At 36.6% G+C, this 23,424-nt stretch overlaps 1 protein-coding gene across 3 annotated transcripts in view; it reads left to right on the top strand.

The window, feature by feature from the left end:
* The window catches only part of VWA8 (von Willebrand factor A domain containing 8), a 359,206-nt gene that overhangs the window by 68,710 nt on the left and 267,072 nt on the right, over positions 1-23,424 (top strand). For all 3 annotated transcript variants that reach the window (XM_027116169.1, XM_027116168.1, XM_027116171.1), the window contains exons 6-12: positions 2,816-2,980; positions 3,574-3,623; positions 4,331-4,439; positions 6,424-6,528; positions 9,973-10,104; positions 12,266-12,400; positions 12,490-12,567. In XM_027116169.1, coding sequence (XP_026971970.1) covers positions 2,816-2,980; positions 3,574-3,623; positions 4,331-4,439; positions 6,424-6,528; positions 9,973-10,104; positions 12,266-12,400; positions 12,490-12,567 — 774 coding nt within the window. The remainder of the gene's footprint in view (positions 1-2,815; positions 2,981-3,573; positions 3,624-4,330; positions 4,440-6,423; positions 6,529-9,972; positions 10,105-12,265; positions 12,401-12,489; positions 12,568-23,424) is intronic.

Genomic DNA, 23,424 nt, shown 5'->3' with positions numbered 1-23,424 from the left:
GAAGATGCCATCTAGGACTTTCATAGCTGGAGAGAAGTCGATGTCTGTCTTCAGAGCTTCAAAGGACAGGCTGACTCTCTTGTTAGGGGCTAATGCAGCTGGTGACTTTAAGTTGAAGCTAATGTTTATTTACCATTCTGAAAATCCTAGGGCCTTTAAGAATTATGTTACATCTACTCTGCCTGTGCTCTATAAATGGAACAATAAAGCCTGGATGACAGCACATCTGTTTACAGCATGGTTTATTGTTAAGCTCACTGTTGAGACCTACTGCTCAGAAAAAAAAATTCCTTTCAAAATATTACTGTTCATTGACAATGTGTCTGGTCACCCAAGAGCTCTGATGGAGATGTACGATGAAATTCACGTTGTTTTCATGCCTGCTAACACAACATTCATTCTGCAGTCCATGGATCAAGGAGTAATTTCGACTTTCAAGTCTTATTATTTAAGCAATACATTTTGTAAGGGTATAGCTGCCATAGTAATTCCTCTGACATATCTGGGCAAACTAAATTGAAAACCTTCTGGAAAGGATTTGCTACTGTAGATGCCATTAAGGGCATTTATGATTCATAGGAAGAGATCAAAATATCAACGTTAACAGGAGTTTGGAAGAAGTTGACTCCAACTCTCATAGATGACTTAGAGACGTTCAAGAGTTCAGTGGAGGAGGTAACTGCAGAGGTGACAGAAATAGCAAGAAAACTAGAATTAGAAGTGGAGCCTAAAGATGTGACTGAACTGCTGCAATCTCAGGATAAAACTTTAACAGATGAGGAGCTGTTTGCTATGGATGAGCAAAGAAAATGGTTTCTTGAGTTGGAATCTGCTCCTGATGAAGATGCTGTGAAGGTTGTTAAAATGACAACATATGATTTAGAATTCAGAACATAAACTTAGTTGATAAAGCAGAAGCAGAGTTCGAGAGGATTGACTCTTTTTTTTTTTGCGGTACGCGGGCCTCTCACCGCTGTGGCCTCTCCCGTTGCGGAGCACAGGCTCCGGACGCGCAGGCTCAGCGGCCATGGCTCACGGGCCCAGCCGCTCCGCGGCATGTGGGATCCTCCGGGTCATGAACCCGTGTCCCCTGCATCGGCAGGCGGACTCTCAACCACTGCGCCACCAGGGAAGCCCGGATTGACTCCAATTTTGAAGGAAGTTCTACTGTAGGTCAAATACTATCAAACACAAGTGTCTGCTACAGAGAGTCAATTGATGCAGCGAGCTTCACTGTGGCCTTATTTTAGGGAACTGCCATGGCCATCCCAGCCTTCAGCAGCCACCACCCTCATCAGTCAGCAGCCACCAACACCGAGGCAAGATCCTCTGCCAGCGCAAAGCTGACTGTTCACTGAAGGCTCAGAAGATGGTTAGCATTTTTTAGCAATAAAATATTTTTTAATTAAGGTATGTGCATTTTTTAGACATAACACTACTGCATACTTCATAGACTACAATGTAGTGTAAACGTAACTTTTGTACGAACTGGAAAACCAAACAATTTTTGTGACTCACTTTATTGCGATATGTGTTTTATTGTGGTGGTCTGAAACCGAACCTGCAGTATCTCCGAGGTCTGCCTGTATTACCAATGAAGCCTGCCCTCACCCTTTTATTAAATACTTCAATGTGCCCTCTGCCCCCATACTCCTTTACTCTGCTCTGTATTTTTCCACAGAGTCTTCTAATATCCCACATGATTTATTTACTTACGTTTGTAGCTCATTGTCTGCCTCCCTCTACTAGATCATACTTTCACTAGGCCAGGAATTTTGTCATTGTTGTTGTCTCAAACTTTAGAACAATGCCTGGCACATGGTAGATGCTCAATGACTATGTGTTGAATTAATGAATAAGTGCAATGAAGTCTTTAGATGGCGTGATATAAGAGGGTATAAAGAGGACAACAGCAAGGGACTGGGGGGCTCTTCAAAGGCTGAAGAACAGTGAAGAGACATTGGAAGGGTCAGGCAGAGAAGGAAGGTATGACATTTAACAGGTGACTGCTGTGGACCAGATACTTTCATTTTCACATGCATGATCACATTTAACTTTCGTGACAGCCATAGTAATATCGGTGGTATTATTTCCACTTTATAGATAAGAAAATTGAGGCTCAGAGGGTATGATAACAAGTTTTTGGTCACTTAGCTAGAATGTGCACCAAGCACTAGAGCCAGGATTTGTGACTCCGAAATCTACGCTGTTTCCGGTCTCAGCTCCACCATATAGTAGTTGCAGGAATGTGGGCAAGTTATGCAACTCCTTTGAATGTCAGTTTATTCATCCATGAAAAGGAATTAAATGTCTATTTGGATTGTGGTGAAAATTAAATGAGAAAAATTCATGGAAAGTGCTTATCATGTATTAAGTTTTCAAAGAATGTTACTTCTTATTATTAATATACCTTGGTAGAAATATATCCATAAACATAGTTATTTATTGAAGGTCCCTGGGCAGTCTCTGCTCTGCTGGTGGTCTACCCCTCTAGAACTACCATTTTCTAGCTTGAACCAGTTTATTTTCCTTGCTCTTCCGACTGTTCCTTTGTGTTATTGACTAGGGTTTAGAGATCTGACCCACATCGCCTTTGTTCCTGGATGATTCTCCTTTCAAACACCAGTCTTCATTCTGTGAGCCTTCCCTGGTATCCTGTTCTTGATTCCACTTTGCTCCCTTCCTTGACAGTTTGGCTTCAAGTGCGTTCTCCAATACAGTTTACCCAGCAGTCAGGACATAAATTCCTTAGCCTGACTCTTGCAGTTGTGATCTCTATCATTATGCTGTAATTTTTGATTTCTTACTCTTTTAGAATCATACCAAAACAGAATTGGATGCTTGGAAGATTGTCCGAGTTAGTGAAGATTTCCGAGTGATCGCCTTGGGCTTGCCAGTACCTAGGTACTCTGGGAATCCATTAGATCCCCCGCTCCGATCTCGATTTCAAGCCAGAGATATTTATTATCTACCCTTCCAGGTAAGTAGGAACAAGGATAATTTATTTTATTTTTAGATTTTTATTTATTTTTAATTGAAGTATAGTTGATTTACAATATTAGTTTCAGGTGTTCAACATAGTGATTCGATATTTTCATAGATTATACTTCATTTAAAGTTATTCTAAAATATTGGCTACATTCCCTGTGCTTGTAGCTTATTTTATACATAGTAGCTTATATCTCTTAATCCCCTCTTCTATCTTGCCCCTCTTCCCTTAAGGATAATTTATTTTTTAAATAGTTTTCCTGTTTATAATAAATTCAGTTACTATAAAAACGTTACTGTGTTTGTAGATGTCCCCCTCAGTAGTTGATGGAAAGAAAAATGGATACAAAGGTAAAGAAAATCTCTGGAAACTAGAAAGAAAAGTTATTGTGGTATTATTTGTCTGAAAGATTTTTTTAAAAGACCAACTCTTCTTTTAGAAATGACATGTATCAAGAAATGATTTTTTGCTATTAATTACATAGTGTCTGCTTAATTAAAAGGTTGAATTATGTCTGTCAAACATTTGCATTTAATCTGTTACATTCCTTATTAATCAATTTGATATGTTTTATGTTATTTTAGGACCAACTTAAACTGTTGTATTCAGTTGGAGCCAATGTTTCTGCTGAGAAGTAAGTATTTCAGATATATATATGGACACTTAACATTGAATTTGTTTTGCCCATTCATTGATCCACTGATTCATTCATTCATTCAACAACTGTTTGAAGAATTTTTCAGTAGCTATGGAACTAGCTAATGATAAAGTTAATAAGACATGGTCTTTGATACAAGAAACTCAAGATCTAGTAGAGTTTACAGATATGTGTATAAATACCTTACTTTAACAGTGTGGCAAGGGTCATAATTTCAGAGTATTGGGGGATGTTGTGGTTGAGACTTTATAAGGGACATTTGAGATGGGTCCTAAAGAATGAGTAGGCTTTTGACTGATAGAGAATGGAATTAAGGAATTCTAAGAAAAAGTTTTTAAAGCATGTCATGAGAATATATGCCTTATTCTTGGGTCTATGAAAAGCTCCCGGAGGCTGGAGTTTGGATTTAGATGAGAAAGGTGGGTGGTGACACTGGCAGAGTAGTTTTGGGCCAGGTTATGAAAAACCTCACATATTGGAACAGATTTAAGAAATACATCTGTGAACCTAATCAGCTTGAGTTTGAAATGGAATATTATAATATGGAACTATTCCCTAAGAATTAAATAGTGGATGTCAACTTTTTCAATGAATTAAATTGGCCCAGCTATTTTATATTTAACAGATTTTATGTATTATAACTATTAGAATAAAATTTAGTATCACTTCTTGTTTTCCCCTAGAATTTCTCAACTCTTATCCTTTGCCACCACTCTCTGTTCCCAAGAATCTTCTGCTCTTGGACTTCCAGATTTTCCTTTAGATAGTTTACCAGCTGCAGTTCAAATCCTGGTATGTATAAAATAAATTAATGACTGGTGTACCCAAATGTGGCAAAGAAAACTTAAAAGTTAACCCTTGGAGATTAATCATTTCCCTTTGCCTTGTTATACTCCTCTATAAATATTGCAAGGCCTGAGATTAATTTGCTGTGCAGCCCAGGAAACTGTGCAGAGACCAGTGATGTATTCTGAGTCCTTAAAGAGCTTACAGCCTTGGACAGGGGAAGGTAGACATGCAGCTCAGGTGAAAGTTCCACAGAGGGAAGGAGGACTTCTACCTGATCATGCAGAGGTCTGCAGCAGTGTAAGTCATGCCTCAGACTCGCCCCAACCTGAGGCAGGGGAACTGGGACTTTCACACTTAGCACCATCAGTCTCACTGGTTAGTAATTGTCCCAGGGGGCACACATTCCCAGGCACTAGCTGCTCTCCCATTCTGGGAGCCAAGCTGGCTTCAGGAACTCAAGGGCAGTTTTCTTGGAAAGACCTGCAGCAGCTGGCTGTTGGAAGGGAAAGCTGGGAGGCACATGAAGGAGGAAAATGGGTGAGGGGATTTGGTGGAAAACAGACGTTGTCCACCACAGTTTCACGAAGGTCATGACAGTAGTGTCTGGAGTGTTCCCTAGGCAGAGGGAACAGCATGGGCCAAAGGTGTTAAATCACAAAAGGGCCTGGTGTGTTTTTCGGAGCATGATAATAAATTGTATCACTGGAGCAAGCATGTGTACCACAATAGGACCTTATTGTGAAGTGTTTTGCATGGTGAGTGAAGTTGTCTGTATTTTCTGGTGTGGAAGAAGTGGCCCATTAGACATTATTAAGTAGATGGGATGTGTGGCAATCAGATATATGTTGGAGGAAGACACCTCTGTTGGCAGCGAGGTGAGGTGGGGGGAGCGTGGATGCACAGGGAACAGGTAGGAGACTCTGCTAAGGAGAGCATAATCTAAGGTAGTAGTGACACCACTTAGACAAGAGACTTATTTTTAATCTCTTGTTGCTTTTTATTTTACGTTTCCTGGGTCAGGGTGTTAGGTTTCCCAGGTATTGTTTACGCTGTTCTATACATCTGGAACAGCATTTTTCCTCCTATTTATCACATCTTCTACTTTTCATTCTTTTTGTTTTTTCCTTGGAACTTTTTACTTTGACAATTCTCAGATCTAAGAAGTTCAAAAATAGCAAAACATAAATCCATAATCCCTTTAACTAGAACCACCAACTTTTAACATGTTGCCTCTTTTGTTTGCACTTTCTCATTTTTTTCTAAACAATTCTGAAAGTAAATTGTAGTCAGTATTCTTAAGTACTTCAGTATGCAACTTCTAAGAATTAGAACATTCTTCTACGTAACCAGAACACCGTTATCACACCCCTCAGCCTGTTAACAATAATTCTGTAATGTCATCTAATAAACAGTCCATATTGAAATTTCCCTAGTTGTCCTTATTAGTAGACTTTTTAAAGTAGGATAAACCGAATTGGGAAAGCAATTTGGGGGGGAAGGATTTGAGGATAATGAACACTTTCTAACTTTGTAGTTATAACAGTGAAGCTAGGAGTATGTGGATGAGATTAACTCAGATTAGGAGTAGAGGAAAAAGAGAAGGTACTTTGGAATGAGTAGGATAGGGAAGTGTGTTCAGACATGCTGAATGGGAGTCTATGGGACATCCGTATAGTCACATCTAATGGGCAATTGAGAGTTTAGGTCTAGAGCTCAAGAAAAAGGTCAGGACTGGAGACAGAGACATGGGAGCCATCAACACATACACGGCAGCTGAAAGATGAGAGTGGGTGAGTTTACCAAGGCAAAGGGTGTGGAACAAGAAGAGGAAACAATGAATATTTGCCTTTGTAGACTTCTGGGAAACAGGAGAAACTTATTGGGTATTGTTTATAATGCAATTTCAATGTCATATGTACATTTTGGTTAAATTTTCTGTGATTATTTTAGGTGTTCTTCATTCCTACGTATTTTTCCTCCTAAATAGGATTCCTTTCCTATGATGTCCATCGAACGTGCAATCCGGTGGCTTTACCCATACACTGTTTTACTAGGACATGAAGGGAAGATGGCTGTGGAAGTTGTTTTAAAAGTAAGTATCTGATGGGGATATATGTATGTGTATAGCTGATTCACTTTGTTACAAAGCAGAAACTAACACACCATTGTAGAGCAATTATACTCCAATAGCAATGTTAAAAAAAAAAAAGTATGTGTCTGCTTCACTTTCTTTCCTTACCTTTCCCATTTTCTCTTCTTGTCCCTTCTTCTCATCTCTCTCTTACCCTTCTTTCCTACTTTTCTTTCTCCATCTTTCTTTCTTGCCCTTGTCTTCTCTTCTTTTCCACCTGTGGAGGCATTGTCATGTCAGTGATGGGGCGTAAACATTCCTTCTGCATTTATTAGTAGGCATTCTACACTAAGGAAGAGCTTTTTCTTCTCCTCCGTGTATTAATTTATTCATTTATATCAATATGCACTTATGGATCCCTATTTTATTCAGTGGGTTATAATTGATTACTATCGTCATTTATTTTGATGCTAAAATTATCCCAGGTTTTGGCTAGTGGGAGCCACTTCAAGTGGACCCTTGGCGAGAGAGAGTCATTGACTCACCCCAAATAATTCCTTTTTATGAAAGACTGTTTTTGTTTTTCTTACACAGTTTGGGTCAAGGTGTATAGACTTCTAAGGAGTAGGTAGAATGTGAACACTAAGCTGTTGTGGTCTTGTGTGTAGGCCCTTCATTTTCTGGAGGCCAGAATTTGACATATGGAATGGTGTTAGTTTCTCCCTTATCCCAAAGAGTACACAGGGTCTTTGGGAGTACAGAAGTACTCTATGCAGCTGATAATAGTGAGAAGGGCTCCGGAGAGTGGAACAATAGATTCTAGTTACTTCCGTGGGATTTTATTTCATATATCAGCCAACCCAAGAAACAGTATTTTCATTGATTGGTGATGTCAATCATAATAATAACAAAATAAAACTAACAAAAAGCCGTTCCTCATAAATGCTAAAAAGTATAGTTAGGGGCAGAATCTAAAAGAAAAGCATAAAGAAGCAAGGGGAAAGTAATGGTCAATAAAGAGGCAAAGGAAAGTAGAAGAGACAGCAAAGAATAGAAGCAGGGCTAGGGACGGTGAAATAGCAGCCACTGATGAAAGGGAAGAAAGGGATTTGCTGTGTGTGTGAGAAGGGGTGAGGGAGAGGGAGGGGAAAAAGGAGAAGGTGGAAGGGTGTTAGGGAGGTAATGAAGAACCATTTGGAAATGGGGAAATTAATTCCTATGCTCAAGGAGTTAGGAAACTACCAGTCTGACTGTATAGTTCACTCTAAGATTCATTCCAGGCTCTGAAAAACAGAACTAGAACTCATCTTTGATTTAATTAACATCTGAGCTACTTTGACATTGGTCATTGAAATAGAGTACTTAGTGTTTAAGAAAAGAGGCTGTGATTACAGATGAGCTCCATAGATGCCCATCAGCACAAAGTCCACTGCCTTGGGAACAAGGGTACATAGGGTAGAAGAAAATGTCAGAGTTCTGATAAAATGAAGCAATGTAAAGTTTTGTGACACAACCAGGAGAAGGCATTCAGTGTCTAGATAAGTCCGTTATGAACAAAGGTCTTCATTTTTACTAAGAAAACACTTTGATGCGTTTCTGGTCTCTAATTTCAAAATTAGTCATACAAATTCTATAAAGTTATAGAATACCTTTAAAGAGTTGAGTTTTCCAAAGAAAGTAGTCAGTACTGCTTCATTTTGTTTGGCCTTTATTTTGACCTTTATCATTAAGGGGAACATAGAGCACTGATTGAGGATCCATATTACAAACAGGAATTATTTCAAATCTGATTGTAGAGTTTTTAAAAAAAAAGGAAAAAGGGGAATTTTGTTACTTATGTAAGAGAAGAAAAAGTGATTGTCTTTTCTTGCCTTAATTTTGTGAAGAATTATATATCTGTTTTACTCCTCAATTTCCTTTTTGATTAAGAGTCTTTAAATTCCCTATGCCAACACATGGTAACTCACCTTGCAACTTGAGTTCTTTTCCTATTTTAGTGTATTCTAGCCTACTATTTTTATTCTACTGAAATATTTTAGTTTGAATTATTTATAAGGACATAACCAGTACAGCAAGTGTGGTTCAAGGCATTAGTGTTCATTTCTGTAATATAAATGCTCTGACGTTAACCCTATATCAAGTTAAACTGACATTACTCTGGCTGGAGTGAAAACATACCCTTTAAGCTCATATATATATTTTCTTAGAATTTAATGGGTCTAAGTTCTAAATTCCAGTGAATTTAATTACTTTGCTAAGGCTTCCTTTCCAAATTGAACCTCCTTGAAATACAGTGTACCCTTTTTTTTTTTTTTGGCATGAAATTATGGTGTCAATGATTGTTATTTGTCTACAGCATGGAAGCAATTCCTACCACATTGTGTGACACCATGGGAATTTGCATATATAAATTGTGCAAAGTATAAAACTTATGTTTTTTATGGTAGCACAAATAAACAATTTTTCTTAGGCTTGGGAAGAGGAATGAGTCTTGAGTACTTAAGACACAGCAATGAAAACATGATCTGGGCTGTTATGTTTACAGTGTTGAAGTTGAAAATAATTTTCTTCCCCAAAATATATTTTCTAGAGTTGAGTCATTCTGTTGAATAAGCAGTAATCTGTTCTTTCATTGAGTTTCAAGTCTTTCACTATAGTGATAATGTTCTAAAAGCATTGTAGGATTTGGGGAGAATAATTTCTGCCTGTTTAATACTAAAAATGAGTTAAGCTCTTCATAGTGAACATGCTGCTATTAGTAGGGCATAGGATTTAATTAATTTTCAATTAGCATCCTCATTTTTCATATACTTATTTGTGTTCTCTGTGTGCATTTTTTATATAACGAGCTGGGATTAGGGAGTGTAACCTAGTGTTAGAACATTGATCATTGGTCTACATGGAGAAAGAATCAATGGTCTGGGCCTTTTAAATCCAGTTTGACAAATATTGAGAACCTACACTGTAGAAGGCACTGTGCCAGATACTGTGGAAGATTGATTGTTATACTTTATTGTAATCAGTTAAACTAACCACACAAGCAATCAGCAGACTGGTGTCCAGGCAGCTATTAACTTCAGTTGATTTAAGAAATCAACTGATATAGGCCTTATTTTAATTTCCTTTAGCATGTTTTCAAGAGTCTCATCATCCTTTTCTAGGAAACTGGAACCTTCGATCATCAAGCATTGTAGGCTGCAAACTTCTACCAGATCAGAAACTCAGTGATTCCATTTCTTGGCATTTAGTAAATTTTAGGGACTATTTTCATATCACCTTAGTAATTAGCTTAAGTAGAATGAGTGGTATCTGTAAAAATAGGGGAAAAAATTCTCATTAATTTTTTTACCTTTATTTTTATAACATAGAGTGGGTTTCAGTTCTAATTAAGATGGAACCTTCCAGATATCCAACATTAATACTAAAATAAAAAGTAAATTACATGTCTTTCTGGTAATTTTACAGCGCTTTGAACTCCAAGATTCAAGAAGCTCTCTGCTTCCTGAAGAGGTTGTGAGAGTGGAGAAGATGACTGAAAACCATGTCTTCCAAGCTTCTGTGACCATCCGGATTGCAGAAAAAGAGGTGACCATTAAGGTAATGAATGAATCAAGGTTTGTACTTTCTAAGATGTGCCTTGTTCTGTCCATTTTTATGACCTAGATTGGGTTTATGATTCCCTTATAAGTATTCTTTGGTTCCATAGCATCACATCTATATACGTGTATCTGTATATCTATATATCCAGAGTCACATATGTTTGTAAACTGGAAAAGTTCAGGAGAAACATAGGGATAGCTTTTCATCAAAAACCAAAGTCAGCCTCTGGGAAAATCAAATAAAGTGTTTATTAATGAAAGCATTTTGTGTTCTGAGTCCTTGGTAAGAAATAGTCATTGTTTCAACACTTTTTTTTTTTTTTTTTTTGCGGTACGCGGGCCTCTCGCTTTTGTGGCTTCTCCAGTTGCGGAGCACAGGCTCCGGACGCGCAGGCTCAGCGGCCATGGCTCACGGGCCCAGCCGCTCCGCGGCATGTGGGATCTTCCCGGACCGGGGCATGAACCTGTGTCCCCTGCATAGGCAGGTGGACTCTCAACCACTGTGCCACCAGGGAAGGCCCTGTTTTCAAACATATTTTAACAACTAGGGAATGCTCCTTTCAAATAAAATCTTTGTCAGCTACATGAAACAGTTAAAAGATGAGCTGTTGTAGTTGAACAGTTTTTAGAGGAGGGGAACGATATTTGCTCATAGAGCTCCAACTGCTTGCTCTGCCTCCCTTTTTCTAACCCTTCCCTTGAGGGTCCTAAGAACCCTAAGATGTGATAGGAAGCTAACACTAGGAAACACAGCCTGAAAAATGCTGACAATTAGATTGTAAGTGAATGTAGGAAAGAATAAATGCTTGCCTTCTTATGTTATGACAGAGCAAGCATTCATGATAGGCTTTTTGTTTGTTTGAACGTGATATTAGTAATACTTATTCAGGTCACTGTATTTACTCAATCATCAAACGAAACATTGATTATGTCTACCATGAGCCAGGCTCTGTATTAAAATCCACTCAGTGCCTGCAGTGTACTAGTTACTGTATTTTTCTCTTCACATATATTATGCCATTTAAATCCCCCAATAACCCCAGAGATAACTTTTATTATCTCCATTTTATAGATTAGAAAACAGATGTGAAGAGGGTAATCAATTCACCCATGGTCACCAGCTACCAAATGGCACAGCTGGGCCTTCTAGACAGCACACTCCACACGACACTCTTCTGTCTCCTTCAGATGAGTGACCTCACAGCTGATGGTCTAGGATAGAGGCACATGAGTAAGAACTGCATTGGAATGGCTACGGAGATGTAGAGACGGAAGTAACACCAGGAGTCAGGAGAAGGAGTAGAGAAAGTTTCAGAGAGGAGATGGGGCTTGAGCTAAGTCTTACGACACAGGAGTTTTCCAGTGGCCCAGGAGTGGAAAGGTGATAGGACATTTCAGGCGGTTTGAACAGAATGTCCAGGGACATGAGATGTGAGCGAGCTTTCATTATTTGCTTCCCTTTGGTAATGGCTTTCTAACATCATTGCCTCCCGGCCCTTCAAGTTAGCCTTCTATGTTACCACCATTTGTTTTCTTAAAAACAAATCTGATCTTGTCACTTCCAAACTTGTAATTCTTTAGGGTTTGTCTTGCCTACAGTATGATCAAGTCCGGAGTCCCCAGCGGGGCATGGAAATCCAGGAGACTTTAATAAGGAAGAGATAGCAAATAAAAGGAAGTAGGTGTGAAGGATGGGAGATTTTAAGAACAGATGCTTCTGAGTGGCAAACTAAACTAAGAGTGGAAAAAGATTTGTGGACAGTTTAAAAATCAGGAGATCTTTGGTGATTTTGGAGGGTCCCAGTAGACTGATTTTAAATTCTGTACTTATAACTGGAATTTGGGCAAAAAACTTCATTCTCAAGCAGTGACATTGTTATTATAAGTTATAAATAGTATGAAAATTACTTGATTCATATGAAAATGTCTGACAGCATAGGGCTTTAATTTTAGAGGGATGATTGATTTGGAAGTTTGATGAAAACGATGATCAGATGTGTGAATGAGAAAATAACTGTTGCTCTATTGAAATATCAAAAACAGTATAGAATTGAATTGAGCAGGAAATTAGTAGGGGCTTTCAAATGGCAGTTGTATGCTTTCATTTAACTATTATTTTGAGAAAAACATGTGCATATTATATTTACCTCTCTTTATAGGTGCCAGCTGGAACCAGGCCATTAAGTCAACCTTGCACATCAGACCGTTTTATACAAACTTTAAGCCATAAACAACTACTGGCTGAAATGATGCAGTCTCACATGGTTAAGGACATATGTTTAATTGGAGGAAAAGTAAGAACAGCAGCCTCACTACTAAGTTCTGTTTCCTGACTTTTGGTGGTTTTGACTTATCCCTTGAATGATTGTGTTTCCATTTGTAGGGTTGTGGAAAAACAGTCATCGCTAAGAACTTTGCAGATACCTTAGGATACAATATAGAACCTATCATGCTCTATCAGGTAAGAAGTTCATTTTTAGCACTTGGACTATAAACATACTTTTGGACCATCAGCAGAATTTGTGGGTATTCTTCCTTCAGTTGTACCTGTTAATTTTGAAGTAGATAAATACTGAAACAGCTATCAAATTGGAGTGCAGCTATAATTATTTGGAATTTTTGAAAGTGTGTTCTAGGATATCTGATGTGCCCAACATACTAGGGTCTGTTTTTCAAGAGAGATCCATTTTAGAAGCATGTGTACACATACACAGTACATTTAATAGTAATTTGGAAATCTAAACAGAATAGGTTTCAGCAGCAGTGGGAGATAATTAGGTATTCACCAAATAGATTATTATTTTTTTATTGTGGTAAAATGTACATAACATGAAATTTACCATTTTAACCATTTTTTAAATTTTTTTTTTCTTTTACTGAATATTTATTCTTAATTGAAGTACAGTTGTTTTACAATATTGTGTTAACTTCTCTACAGCAAAGTGATTCAGTTATATGTATATATACATTCTTTTTAAAATTCTTATCCATTATGGTTTATCTCAGGATATTGAATATAGTTCCCTGTGCTATACAGTAGGACCTTGTTGTTTATCCATTCTATCATTTTAATCATTTTTTTTTTTAGTGTACAACTCACTGGCATTAAGTACATTCACAATGTTGTGAAACCATCACCACTAGCTATTTCTAGAAAGCTTTATATTCCCAAATAGAAACTCTATAACCATTAAATAATAAATTCTCTGCCTCCCTCTAGACCCTGGTAACCTCTATGTGACTTTCTGTCCCTAGGAATTTGTCTATTCTAGGTACCTCATGTAATGGAATCATGTACTTTTTTTTTTTTAAACATCTTTATTGGAGTATAATTGCTTTACAATGGTGTGTTAGTTTCTGCTGTATAACAGAGTGAATCAGCTATACATATACATATATCCCCATATCTCCTCTCTCTTGCGTCTCCCTCCCACCCTCCCTATCCCACCCCTCTAGGTAATCACAAGGAATCATACACTTTTTGTCCTTTTGTCTCCAGATTATTTTACTTAACATTATGTTTTCAAGGTTCATCCATGTTATAGCATATCTCACACGTTCATTCCTTTTTATGACTGAATAATATTTTTGTTTATCCATTCATATGCTGATGAACACTTGAGTTGTTTCTACCTTTTGGCTATTGTGAGTAATGCTACTATGAACACTGGAGTACAAGTATCTGTTTGAGTCCCTGCTTTCATTTCTTTTAGGTTTATATGTTGGAGTGGTATTGCTGAATCGTATTGTAATTCTACCTTTAACTCTTTGAGGAGCTGCTAAACTGTTTTCCATAGCAGCCACACCATTTTACATTCCCACTAGCAGTGCATGAGGGTTCCAGTTCCTCCACATCCTTGTCAACACTTGTGATTTCCTGTTTTCTTGTTTTGTTTTGTTTCTGTGTTCATTTTGCTTTGCTTTTCATAATAGCCATCCTAATGGGTGTGAAGTAGTAACTCGTGGTTTTGATTTGCATTTCCCTAGTGCCCAATGATATTGAGCATCTTTTCCTGTGCTTATTACCATTTATATATCTTATTTGGAGAAATACCTTTTCAAGTTCCTTGCCTATGTTTTAATTGCATTGTCTTCTTGTTGCTGAACTGTAAGAGTTCTTCATGTATTCTGCATATTAAGGCATTCTCAGATATATTATTTGCGAATGTTTTCTCCCATTCTGTGGGTTGTCTTCTCACTCTCTTTTTTTTCTTTTTAACATCTTTATTGGAGTATAATTGCTTTACAATGGTGTGTTAGTTTCTGCTTTATAACAAAGTGAATCAGTTATATATATACATATGTTCCCATATCTCTTCCCTCTTGCGTCTCCCTCCCTCCCAACTTCCGTATCCCACCCCTCTAGGTGGTCACAAAGCACCGAGCTGATCTCCCTGTGCTATGCGACTGCTTCCCACTAGCTATTTATTTTACGTTTGGTAGTGTATATATGTCCGTGCCACTCTCTCACTTTGTCACAGCTTACCCTTCCCCCTCCCCACATCCTCAAGTCCATTCTCTAGTAGGTCTGTGTCTTTATTCCCATCTTACCCCTAGGTTCTTCATGACCTTTTTTTTTTCTTCTTAGATTCCATATATATGTGTTAGCATACGGTATTTGTTTTTCTCTTTCTGACTTATTCACTCTGTATGACAGACTCTAGGTCCATCCACCTCACTACAAATAACTCAATTTCGTTTCTTTTTATGGCTGAGTAATATTCCATTGTATATATGGGCCACATCTTCTTTATCCATTCATCTGTTGATGGACACTTAGGTTGCTTCCATGTCCTGGCTATTGTAAATAGAGCTGCAGTGAACATATTGGCACATGACTCTTTTTGAATTATGGTTTGCTCAGGGTATATGCCCTGCAGTGGGATTGCTGGGTTGTACAGTAGTTCTATTTTTAGTTTTTTAAGGAACCTCCATACTGTTCTCCATAGTGGCTGTATCAATATACATTCCCACCAACAGTGCAAGAGTGTTCCCTTTTCTCCACACCCTCTCCAGCATTTATTGTTTCTAGATTTTTTGATGATGGCCATTCTGACTGGTGTGAGATGATATCTCATTGTAGTTTTGATTTGCATTTCTCTAATGATTAATGATTTTGAGCATTCTTTAACTCTCTTGATAGTATCCTTTGATGCACAAAATTTAATTTGATTTTGATGAAGTCTAATTTATCTTTTTGTTGCCTGTGTTTTTGGTGTTATATTCAATAAATCATTGCCAAGTCCAATGTCATGAATTTTCCCCTATGTTTTCTTCTAAGAGTTTTACAATTTTAGGTCTTACATTTAGGTCTCTAACCCATTTTGATGTAATTTTTGTATATGGTGTAAAGTAAGTGTCCAACTTCAATCTTTGCATGTGGATATCCAGTTTTCCCAGCACCATTTGTTGAAAAGACTGTCTTTTCTCCATAGGATGATCTTGGCAATCTTGTAAAAAATCAACTGACCATATATGTGATGGTTTGTGTCTGGGCTTTCTGTTCTACTCCATTGGTTTATATGTCTGTCCTTATGTCAGTATCACACTGTTTTAATTACCATAGGTTTATAGTAAGTTTTGAAATCAGGAAGTATGAGACCTCCAACTTTGTTTTCTTTTCCAGGATTGTGTTGGCTATTTAGGGTCCCTTGAGATACCAGATGAATCTTAGGATAGGTTTTTTTCTATTTATGAAAAAAAAAAAAAAGTTGAGATTTTGATAGAAATTGCAATGAATCTATAGATCATTTTGGGTAGTATTGTCATCTTAATATTAAATCATCTATTCTGTAAACATAAATGAATTTCTGTTTGTTTATGTCTTTTAAAATTTTATTCAGCAATGTTTTATAATTTTCAGTGTACAAGTCTCATCTCCTTGGTTAAACTTACTCTTAAGTATTTTTGAATGGATTATTCTGGTGGACGTACATGCTGAATATAAGTATTATAAAAAAGCAAACTTACAGCTGGTGTTTTTACAGAGTGAAATTTTTGGTCATGTATTTTTTTGTAATGATATCTCTAAGACATTTTTATCCTGCTAATTTATTGATTTCTATGTATTCGTGTTTGGCTGGTTATGGTATCTTTTTACCTCTAGCAGAGCCTGTTTCTTATTCTTGGAACAATTTTGGATAGTGGATGTGATATACTATTTACTTACATTTTAGGAAGCATTTTGTGTTTTTAGTTTATTCTTTTGTTTAACTTTTTAATTATTACTGACAATAAATATATTTATATTAAAATTGTTCTTATTTTTGAAAAATGACGTTTAAACCAGTTTCTTGCTGTGACCTTATCATAGAAAATTTTGTTAACAGCTCATATTTCAAATGATTCTGTTGAGAGTTTTTTCATGCTGCTTTAAGTTACTTTGTGCCTATGGGTTGAATTGGCCAGCGTTAGAAGCAATTATAATCACATGGTACTGGTAACTTTGGGGCTATAAGCAGAAAAATCTATTGTAAAAGATATTTGAGAATTCTCCCTGAAATTAATTTTTTTTCTTTTTTCTGGGTAACTTAACTCATTCAAAGCACTAAGGTGTCATTTAGTATTTTGAGTTACTTTGAAAAGAATTTTGGAAATGAAAGAGAAAGCATCCTGCCTTGGTATAAAACTGTGGAGGATTTATACCTCCTACTATTTTGTACAGTTTTTGTTATCATATTTCTAGAAATACAGGTAAAGGTAGTTATATAAAAATATAGGAAAAGATGATTAAGATAATTAACTGATTAAGGACTTCAAAGATTCAAATATTTACTAAGAAATACTGCATGATTTTAAAAGATGAAATTTATGAAGAAGCATATGATCCAAGCTTATGAAATCATGAAGAATATGGATTAAGGTGAAGAGACTTAAACCAGTACTGCTATCCTGAGTCTTGAGCAATAAACATGTAGGGGAAAGAAAATAAATTTCTACATTACACAGCAGGTGACAAGTCTTAGAACCCACTGAAAAAATACATATTTATATATGTTTTTCAAAAATATATTTTAAAGTGAGTCTTTATGAATTGATTCTAGGTCTACTGGATTTTTTAAGGGAAGTAAGGAAATTGGCAGGAGAGGGGAGTATATTTTTTGCTTAATTCATGGAAGATGCAATGAAGAATACCCTGCCCTCTTAGAAAATCATCCTCTTGGTGATGGTTAGCTCAATATGCTAGTTCATCAGTCTATACCTTTCCGTAGCTCAGGTTAGAAGTGATCTGAGGATGGCATTTTATCATCTCACCAACCTGTTAACCATCAACTTTCTAGTTTCCAATGAAAATACTTTTCTACCAAATAATGGAGAGGAAAAAAATTCCAAATCATCAATATATTTTTAAAGCAAGTTAAATTTAATTATAAATATATCATATTCCACTTATAAGTCTAGAATAAATACAAGCATAACTTAACTTTTCCAGCTGCCATTGCTTTGAAATCATATGGAGAAGACCTTTTGAGGATAATATTTCTTTTCTCTTTGACTCCATCCCCATTTATAGTAATAGTATTTCTACAGTTGTACACATTATTATTTTTTACATTAAAATAAAAACTCCCGGGGCTTCCCTGGTGGCGCAGTGGTTGAAACTCTGCCTGCCGATGCAGGGGACACAGGTTCGTGCCCCGGTCCGGGAAGATCCCACATGCCGCGGAGCGGCTGGGCCCGTGAGCCATGGCCGCTGAGCCTGCGCGTCCGGAGCCTGTGCTCCGCAACGGGAGAGGCCACAACAGTGAGAGGCCTGTGTACCGCAAAACATAAATAAATAATAAAAACTCCCATTCTAATGAAAGCTGGAAATAATTTATGCCTCATCAATTTTTTCCAGACAGTACTCTTTCTGTATCAGATTTCTGTAGTCAATTTATGGTGATTCTTACACTGTAGTGATAAATTATCCTATGAGCATATACTTGAACTGTGAAGATTGCAGTCACCTCAACCTGCTATCCATTAAAAAAACCAAACAAGAGAGTACGTATATATCTATCAATTAAGCTCTCTCATCTCCACTGAAAAGCTACCGAAAGTATCCTGCCATTGAGAATGTTATCTTTATGTATGAAACAATTAGTTTAATAGGTTGAGAACAGATTTTCTTATATATTTTTGGAGAGTGACAATAAGTTCACAAAAATATTATTTTATTTTAATGTATTTTTTTAACTTTCCTGTTGGTTGTTGATTGATAAATAAAGGTAGGAAAATTATACTATTAAATTTGATGGCAGACCATTCTATTACCTGATACTCTTCTGAGATATGAAGTCAGTCTCTTCTAATTTCTGCCACAGGATAAGGTCATTTAGTCATATCTTATTAATCTTCTATCTGACAAACCTGGGTGATGATATTCAAAAGGCACACAAGTTTTGCCGTAAGAATATTTTGCCCATCCTCAGCATACACACTATCTACCTTATAGATGTCCTTCAAGGATTGGGAAAACTGGTACAGAGATAAGGAAAGTAATCACACATTCTGAAAACCCCTTTTCCAATTTTGCTTTTCTGCTCATTAATCTTTAGAGAAATGTCTGGGAGAAAAAAATGGTTTCTGAAGTATAGACTTCAGAAAGGGATAGAGAAGTGTAATAATGGAAACATGTTTTGTAGGTGAGTTTGTTTCTTTCTCTCTCCATATGGCTTCTTTCCAGGAACTGGATCAAAGCATATATTAGGCGTTTTATTGACATTTGCAGGTTTTGTAAGCTGTTAATTAGTTGGTTTTTATGATAGAAACCAAGCTGCTGAGATTAATTTGACTCTTTTTGCTTATAATTTCATATTTATTAGTAACGTTCATCTATTTCTTTGGGACAGAGGAACTAATTTAATAGGATTAAAGATTAGATTTTGGTTTTATAATAATATAGCCCATATTAACAAAAAATTTCCAGAAGTTTGACCCAACATAGAGAATTTAGTGGGAATAAGTAACTCAACATCTGTTTTCCTAGAAGATGTAGAGATTTCCCTGTTACTTGTACATGTATAAAGCTACACTTAATATGTGGGTTTTGCCTTATTTTTAGACTTGACTATTTTTAGAACTGGGTTTCATATGAAGGAAAAGAAAAACAGAGCCTTTACACAGATTTGTGGCAGTACATAAAATAAGTTTTATAATAGGTTATAAAAATCTTAAATCATTTGGCTCAAGTGTTAGGTCAGATTCTTTTAACTGGTTATTCTTTTTTTAGTGTTGAAGTCAGTGATTTCATAGTATTGAAGACATACAGGTTACTATTCTTCTCTTTCACAACCAGATAAGGGCATATTTCCAGATTTCTTTCCACACCATCGTAAACAGCACCAGATCTGAGATCTCGTTTTTCTGTTTAAGTACTACTTGGATTAAAAGCCGAGTCAACTCCAATCAAAAATTTAGGTCAAATAAGTTTAAGAGACTTATAATGAGCATAATCACTGTCTAAAACACGTTGAAGTCTTAGGATCATTTTTGACCCCTTAGCTAAGTTTTTCTTCCTATAGCTAAACTCAAACCAAATCCTTTTCTTCATCTTCCATCTAATCTACAATTCCTCCTTCTTCCTGTGTATCCTAATACAGTGGAAATATCTTGACCTTTTAACCTTTTATTCTCTCTCATTTGTTTTCACTGACCTATGTCTTGGACTTCTTTTTTTTTTTTTGCGGTACACAGGCCTCTCACTGTTGTGGCCTCTCCCGTTGCAGAGCACAGGCTTCGGACGCGCAGGCTCAGCGGCCATGGCTCACGGGCCCAGCCGCTCCGCGGCATGTGGGATCTTCCCGGACCGGGGCACGATCCCGTGTCCCCTGCATCAGCAGGCGGACTCTCAACCACTGTGCCACCAGGGAAGCCCTGTCTTGGACTTTTTTACTTGCTTCTTGACTTTGTCTTGAATTTGCACTTTTTTCATGAAGATTTCAAGAGTCTGTATTCATTTATGTGGTTTATATTCAACCTCAGAGACTAACTTTCTGTATGATTCTGTAGGTCATTTTGTTTTCTTGATTTATTTTGCTGTAGTCTGTCATCCTTTCTGTCTTCTTAGTATTTTTTCTTTTTTCCCCAAAGAATAACCTTCATAAGGCTCTCTAGGAATTTACTTGCCTCAATTCCTTCAAATTTCTTTTATTATAAAATTTATTTTTAAAAAATGTATGTCATCATGCAAGTTCTACATCCTCTGAATTTTGAAATAGAAATTATAAACGAAGAGTAGTTGTCTTTTCATAGAGCTCTTCCTCATTCTTTTTCTTTTTTAGTTGCATATTATTCCATCATGTGGTTATACCAGAGTTTATTCAACCAGTCTCCTATATGTGGACAATTGGATTGTTTCCAATATTTCGTAATTACAGACTAAGTTGCAATGAATAACCTTTGCATATGTATTTTCACATTGTTAGAAGTATATCTTCAGGATTAATTCCTAGAAGTGGAATTGTTAGGTCAATAGGTAAATATATGTGTAGTTTTGTTAGGTATTGCCAAATTTTCCTCTGTAAGGATTATACCATTTTGCATTCCCACCAACAATGCCAACAGAGAGGGCCACCAAGCTCTTTAATGTTTGCCAATTTGATAGTTAGAAATGGTATCTAAGGAGTAGTTTTGTTTGTTTGTTTTTTGTTTTTATTTATTTATTTATGGATGTGTTGGGTCTTCGTTTCTGTGCGAGGGCTTTCTCTAGTTGTGGCAAGCGGGGGCCACTCTTCATTGCAGTGCGCAGGCCTCTCATTGTCGCGGCCTCTCTTGTTGCGGAGCACAAGCTCCAGACGCGCAGGCTCAGTAGTGTGGCTCACGGGCCTAGTTGCTCCGCGGCATGTGGGATCTTCCCAGACCAGGGCTCGAACCCATGTCCCCTGCATTGGCAGGCAGATTCTCAACCACTGTGCCACCAGAGAAGCCCCTAAGTAGTTTTAATTTGCATTTCTTATATTAGGAAAGAAATTGAAAATCTTTCCTATTTTTAAGGGCCATTATTATGGTCCTTAGTAAATTATCTGTTCATTTCTTTTGCCCATTTTTCTGCTAAGTTTTTGGTCTTCTTTCCTCTCAATATTTAAGTTTCTAATATTAGGCATATTTGCTTTTTATCTGTGATATATGCTGCATAAAGTTTGCTCTCAGTTTGTCAGTTATACTTTGATTTTCTTTATGAATAAATTAGTTTTTGCCTTGTAAATTAAAAAAATTTGTAGTTAAATGTATTAATATTTTATTTTATTGCATTTAGATTTTGAGTCATGGCTAGAAAGCCTTTCCCTATACCCAGGTTAGGGAGGAATTCACTCATGCCTTTTTCAGCTTCTACGTTGACCTCTGTCCGGTTCTTGCACATAACCCCTTATATTTTAGAACCAGCAGCGGAGAACTGAGTCTTGCTCAAGCTGCCATCTCTCTTTCTGACCACAGCTGAGAAACATCCTCCAACCTTAAGGACTCGAATTATAAGATTGGGCCCACACGGGTAATCCAGAATAATCTCCCCATCTCAAGGTCATTAACTTAACCACGTCTGCAGAGTTCCTTTTGCCATGTAAGGTAACATACTCACAGGTTCTGGAGATTAGGATATGGATATCTTTGTGGAGGGTATTCTTCTGCCTACTACACTGACCATTCTGGAAGATCACACCACTGAGAAGATTGCCACTGATGGTATTTGAGTTACAAATGTAGCGCACCTCTTTCAGTGTATAGTTTTCATGTGCATAGTGATTCTACATGTAGCTGCAAGCATCCAACTTCATGATATCTTATGGTGTAGCTGTGCCCATACATTTGTTGAAGTGTGTATTACTTTTTAACAAGTTATTTTCCCTATAATAAAATGTAGGCATTATCCTGAATTTTTATTTGAAGTTATGTGTATAGGTATATTATATTACCTATGGAGTTTTTCCAGGCTATAAAGCAAAAATGACAAAATATTGTTTATAAAATGGGGGTGTTTATAAAACAGGGTTGGGTCTAACAGGATTGAGAATGCAGCAAGTTAGACCACAGCATAGGGCTTGGCATAAAGAAGATACTCAGTTGAATATGCACCATCCTAGAGGCCTGGGAAATCTTAAACTATTTTAAGTAGAATGACTTTTGTTTTTAAGTATGTAAGGGATAGATGTGATTATTCAAACATTGTTGTCATTCTCCCCATCAAACACATTTAAGAGCTTTTCCATTTATAGCGTTCTCTAATGCAGAAAAGCAATAGAATTATTTAGATCAATTTCTGATTTTTGAGAACTAATTAGTTCTTACAGGATAAGGCAGGAAGCTGTTTTGAGACAAATTCATTTCAGTTTTAGAATTACAATCTTCTGTGTATTTCCTGTTTTTCAAACATAAAATTTTGTGACAATTTAATAATAGCTTTTTGCAGCCTCTTTGAAGTGATTCAAGTTATTTACTAAAATTTATAATTACTCTAAAATAGGCCAGTAAAGTGGTATTTCCTGGCTTTCAGAATTAAGGATGAGAAAGGTTAAGTGCCAGAGTTTATACCTCAAACAAAGCTTCTACAGCAGGTCCTAGCTTATTAATTTTCAAGTCATTTTCTTGCCTACTAGACTGTACATCTTTAAAAACAGTAAGTAACAGACAATGAGGCTCACTCTGAGATGAGAGGAAACTGGGTCGAGGCCCTAAAAGTATCATCTGTTTTTATTTGGAATGCTTTCCTTCACATTAGCTTGATTTGCTTTAGAATGCTAGGGTTCTTGTTACATCACAGTTTGTTTTTCAGTATTGGTCTGTTTTTCTACTTGCCAGCTTTTCAAAAACAACATCATAGAAAGGAGGAATGGAGGAGTTTGCAAAAATCAATGGTTGTTTTCAACTGATAGAAGTCCATCTCAACAGTGTATTATTTTTATAATTGAAACTTTGTGAAACGTTATCTTAGGCTCTTGTTTTGATGGAGAAATCATCTCAAAAGCTGAGTGTAATGACAGTTGTAGTATTTTATGTTAAGCTTGCAATTAGAACTACTTGGAGTGTTTATATGATAGGACATAGTACAAAGTTATGTATTGAAAAGGTAGGTTATTTGCTGGTTCAACTTGATAACTTATTAAACTTATATATTCTAAAAACGCAAAGTGTATCGTAAAGTTTAACTTTGCAATATATGTTATTAAGGTTCATCTTGTATTTGCATAAATTTGCCATTTAAAAGACAGTAAGTTTTATGTTTGCTTTTTAAAAAAATGTATCCAAACATGATATTGAAATCTTTTATAACTTTGCAAATATGTACTAGACTCCTTATTTAATTGAAACAGTGTACATTTTAAGTAACGGACAACATCTT

The sequence above is a fragment of the Aethalodelphis obliquidens genome, unplaced genomic scaffold (assembly GCF_003676395.1).
Source record: "Aethalodelphis obliquidens isolate GAN/ISIS:26980383/991018 unplaced genomic scaffold, ASM367639v1 scaffold16, whole genome shotgun sequence".
Lineage (NCBI taxonomy): Eukaryota > Metazoa > Chordata > Mammalia > Artiodactyla > Delphinidae > Aethalodelphis > Aethalodelphis obliquidens.
The sequence above is the reverse complement of the archived record's forward strand: the minus strand, read 5'-3'. Positions and strand labels throughout refer to the sequence as shown.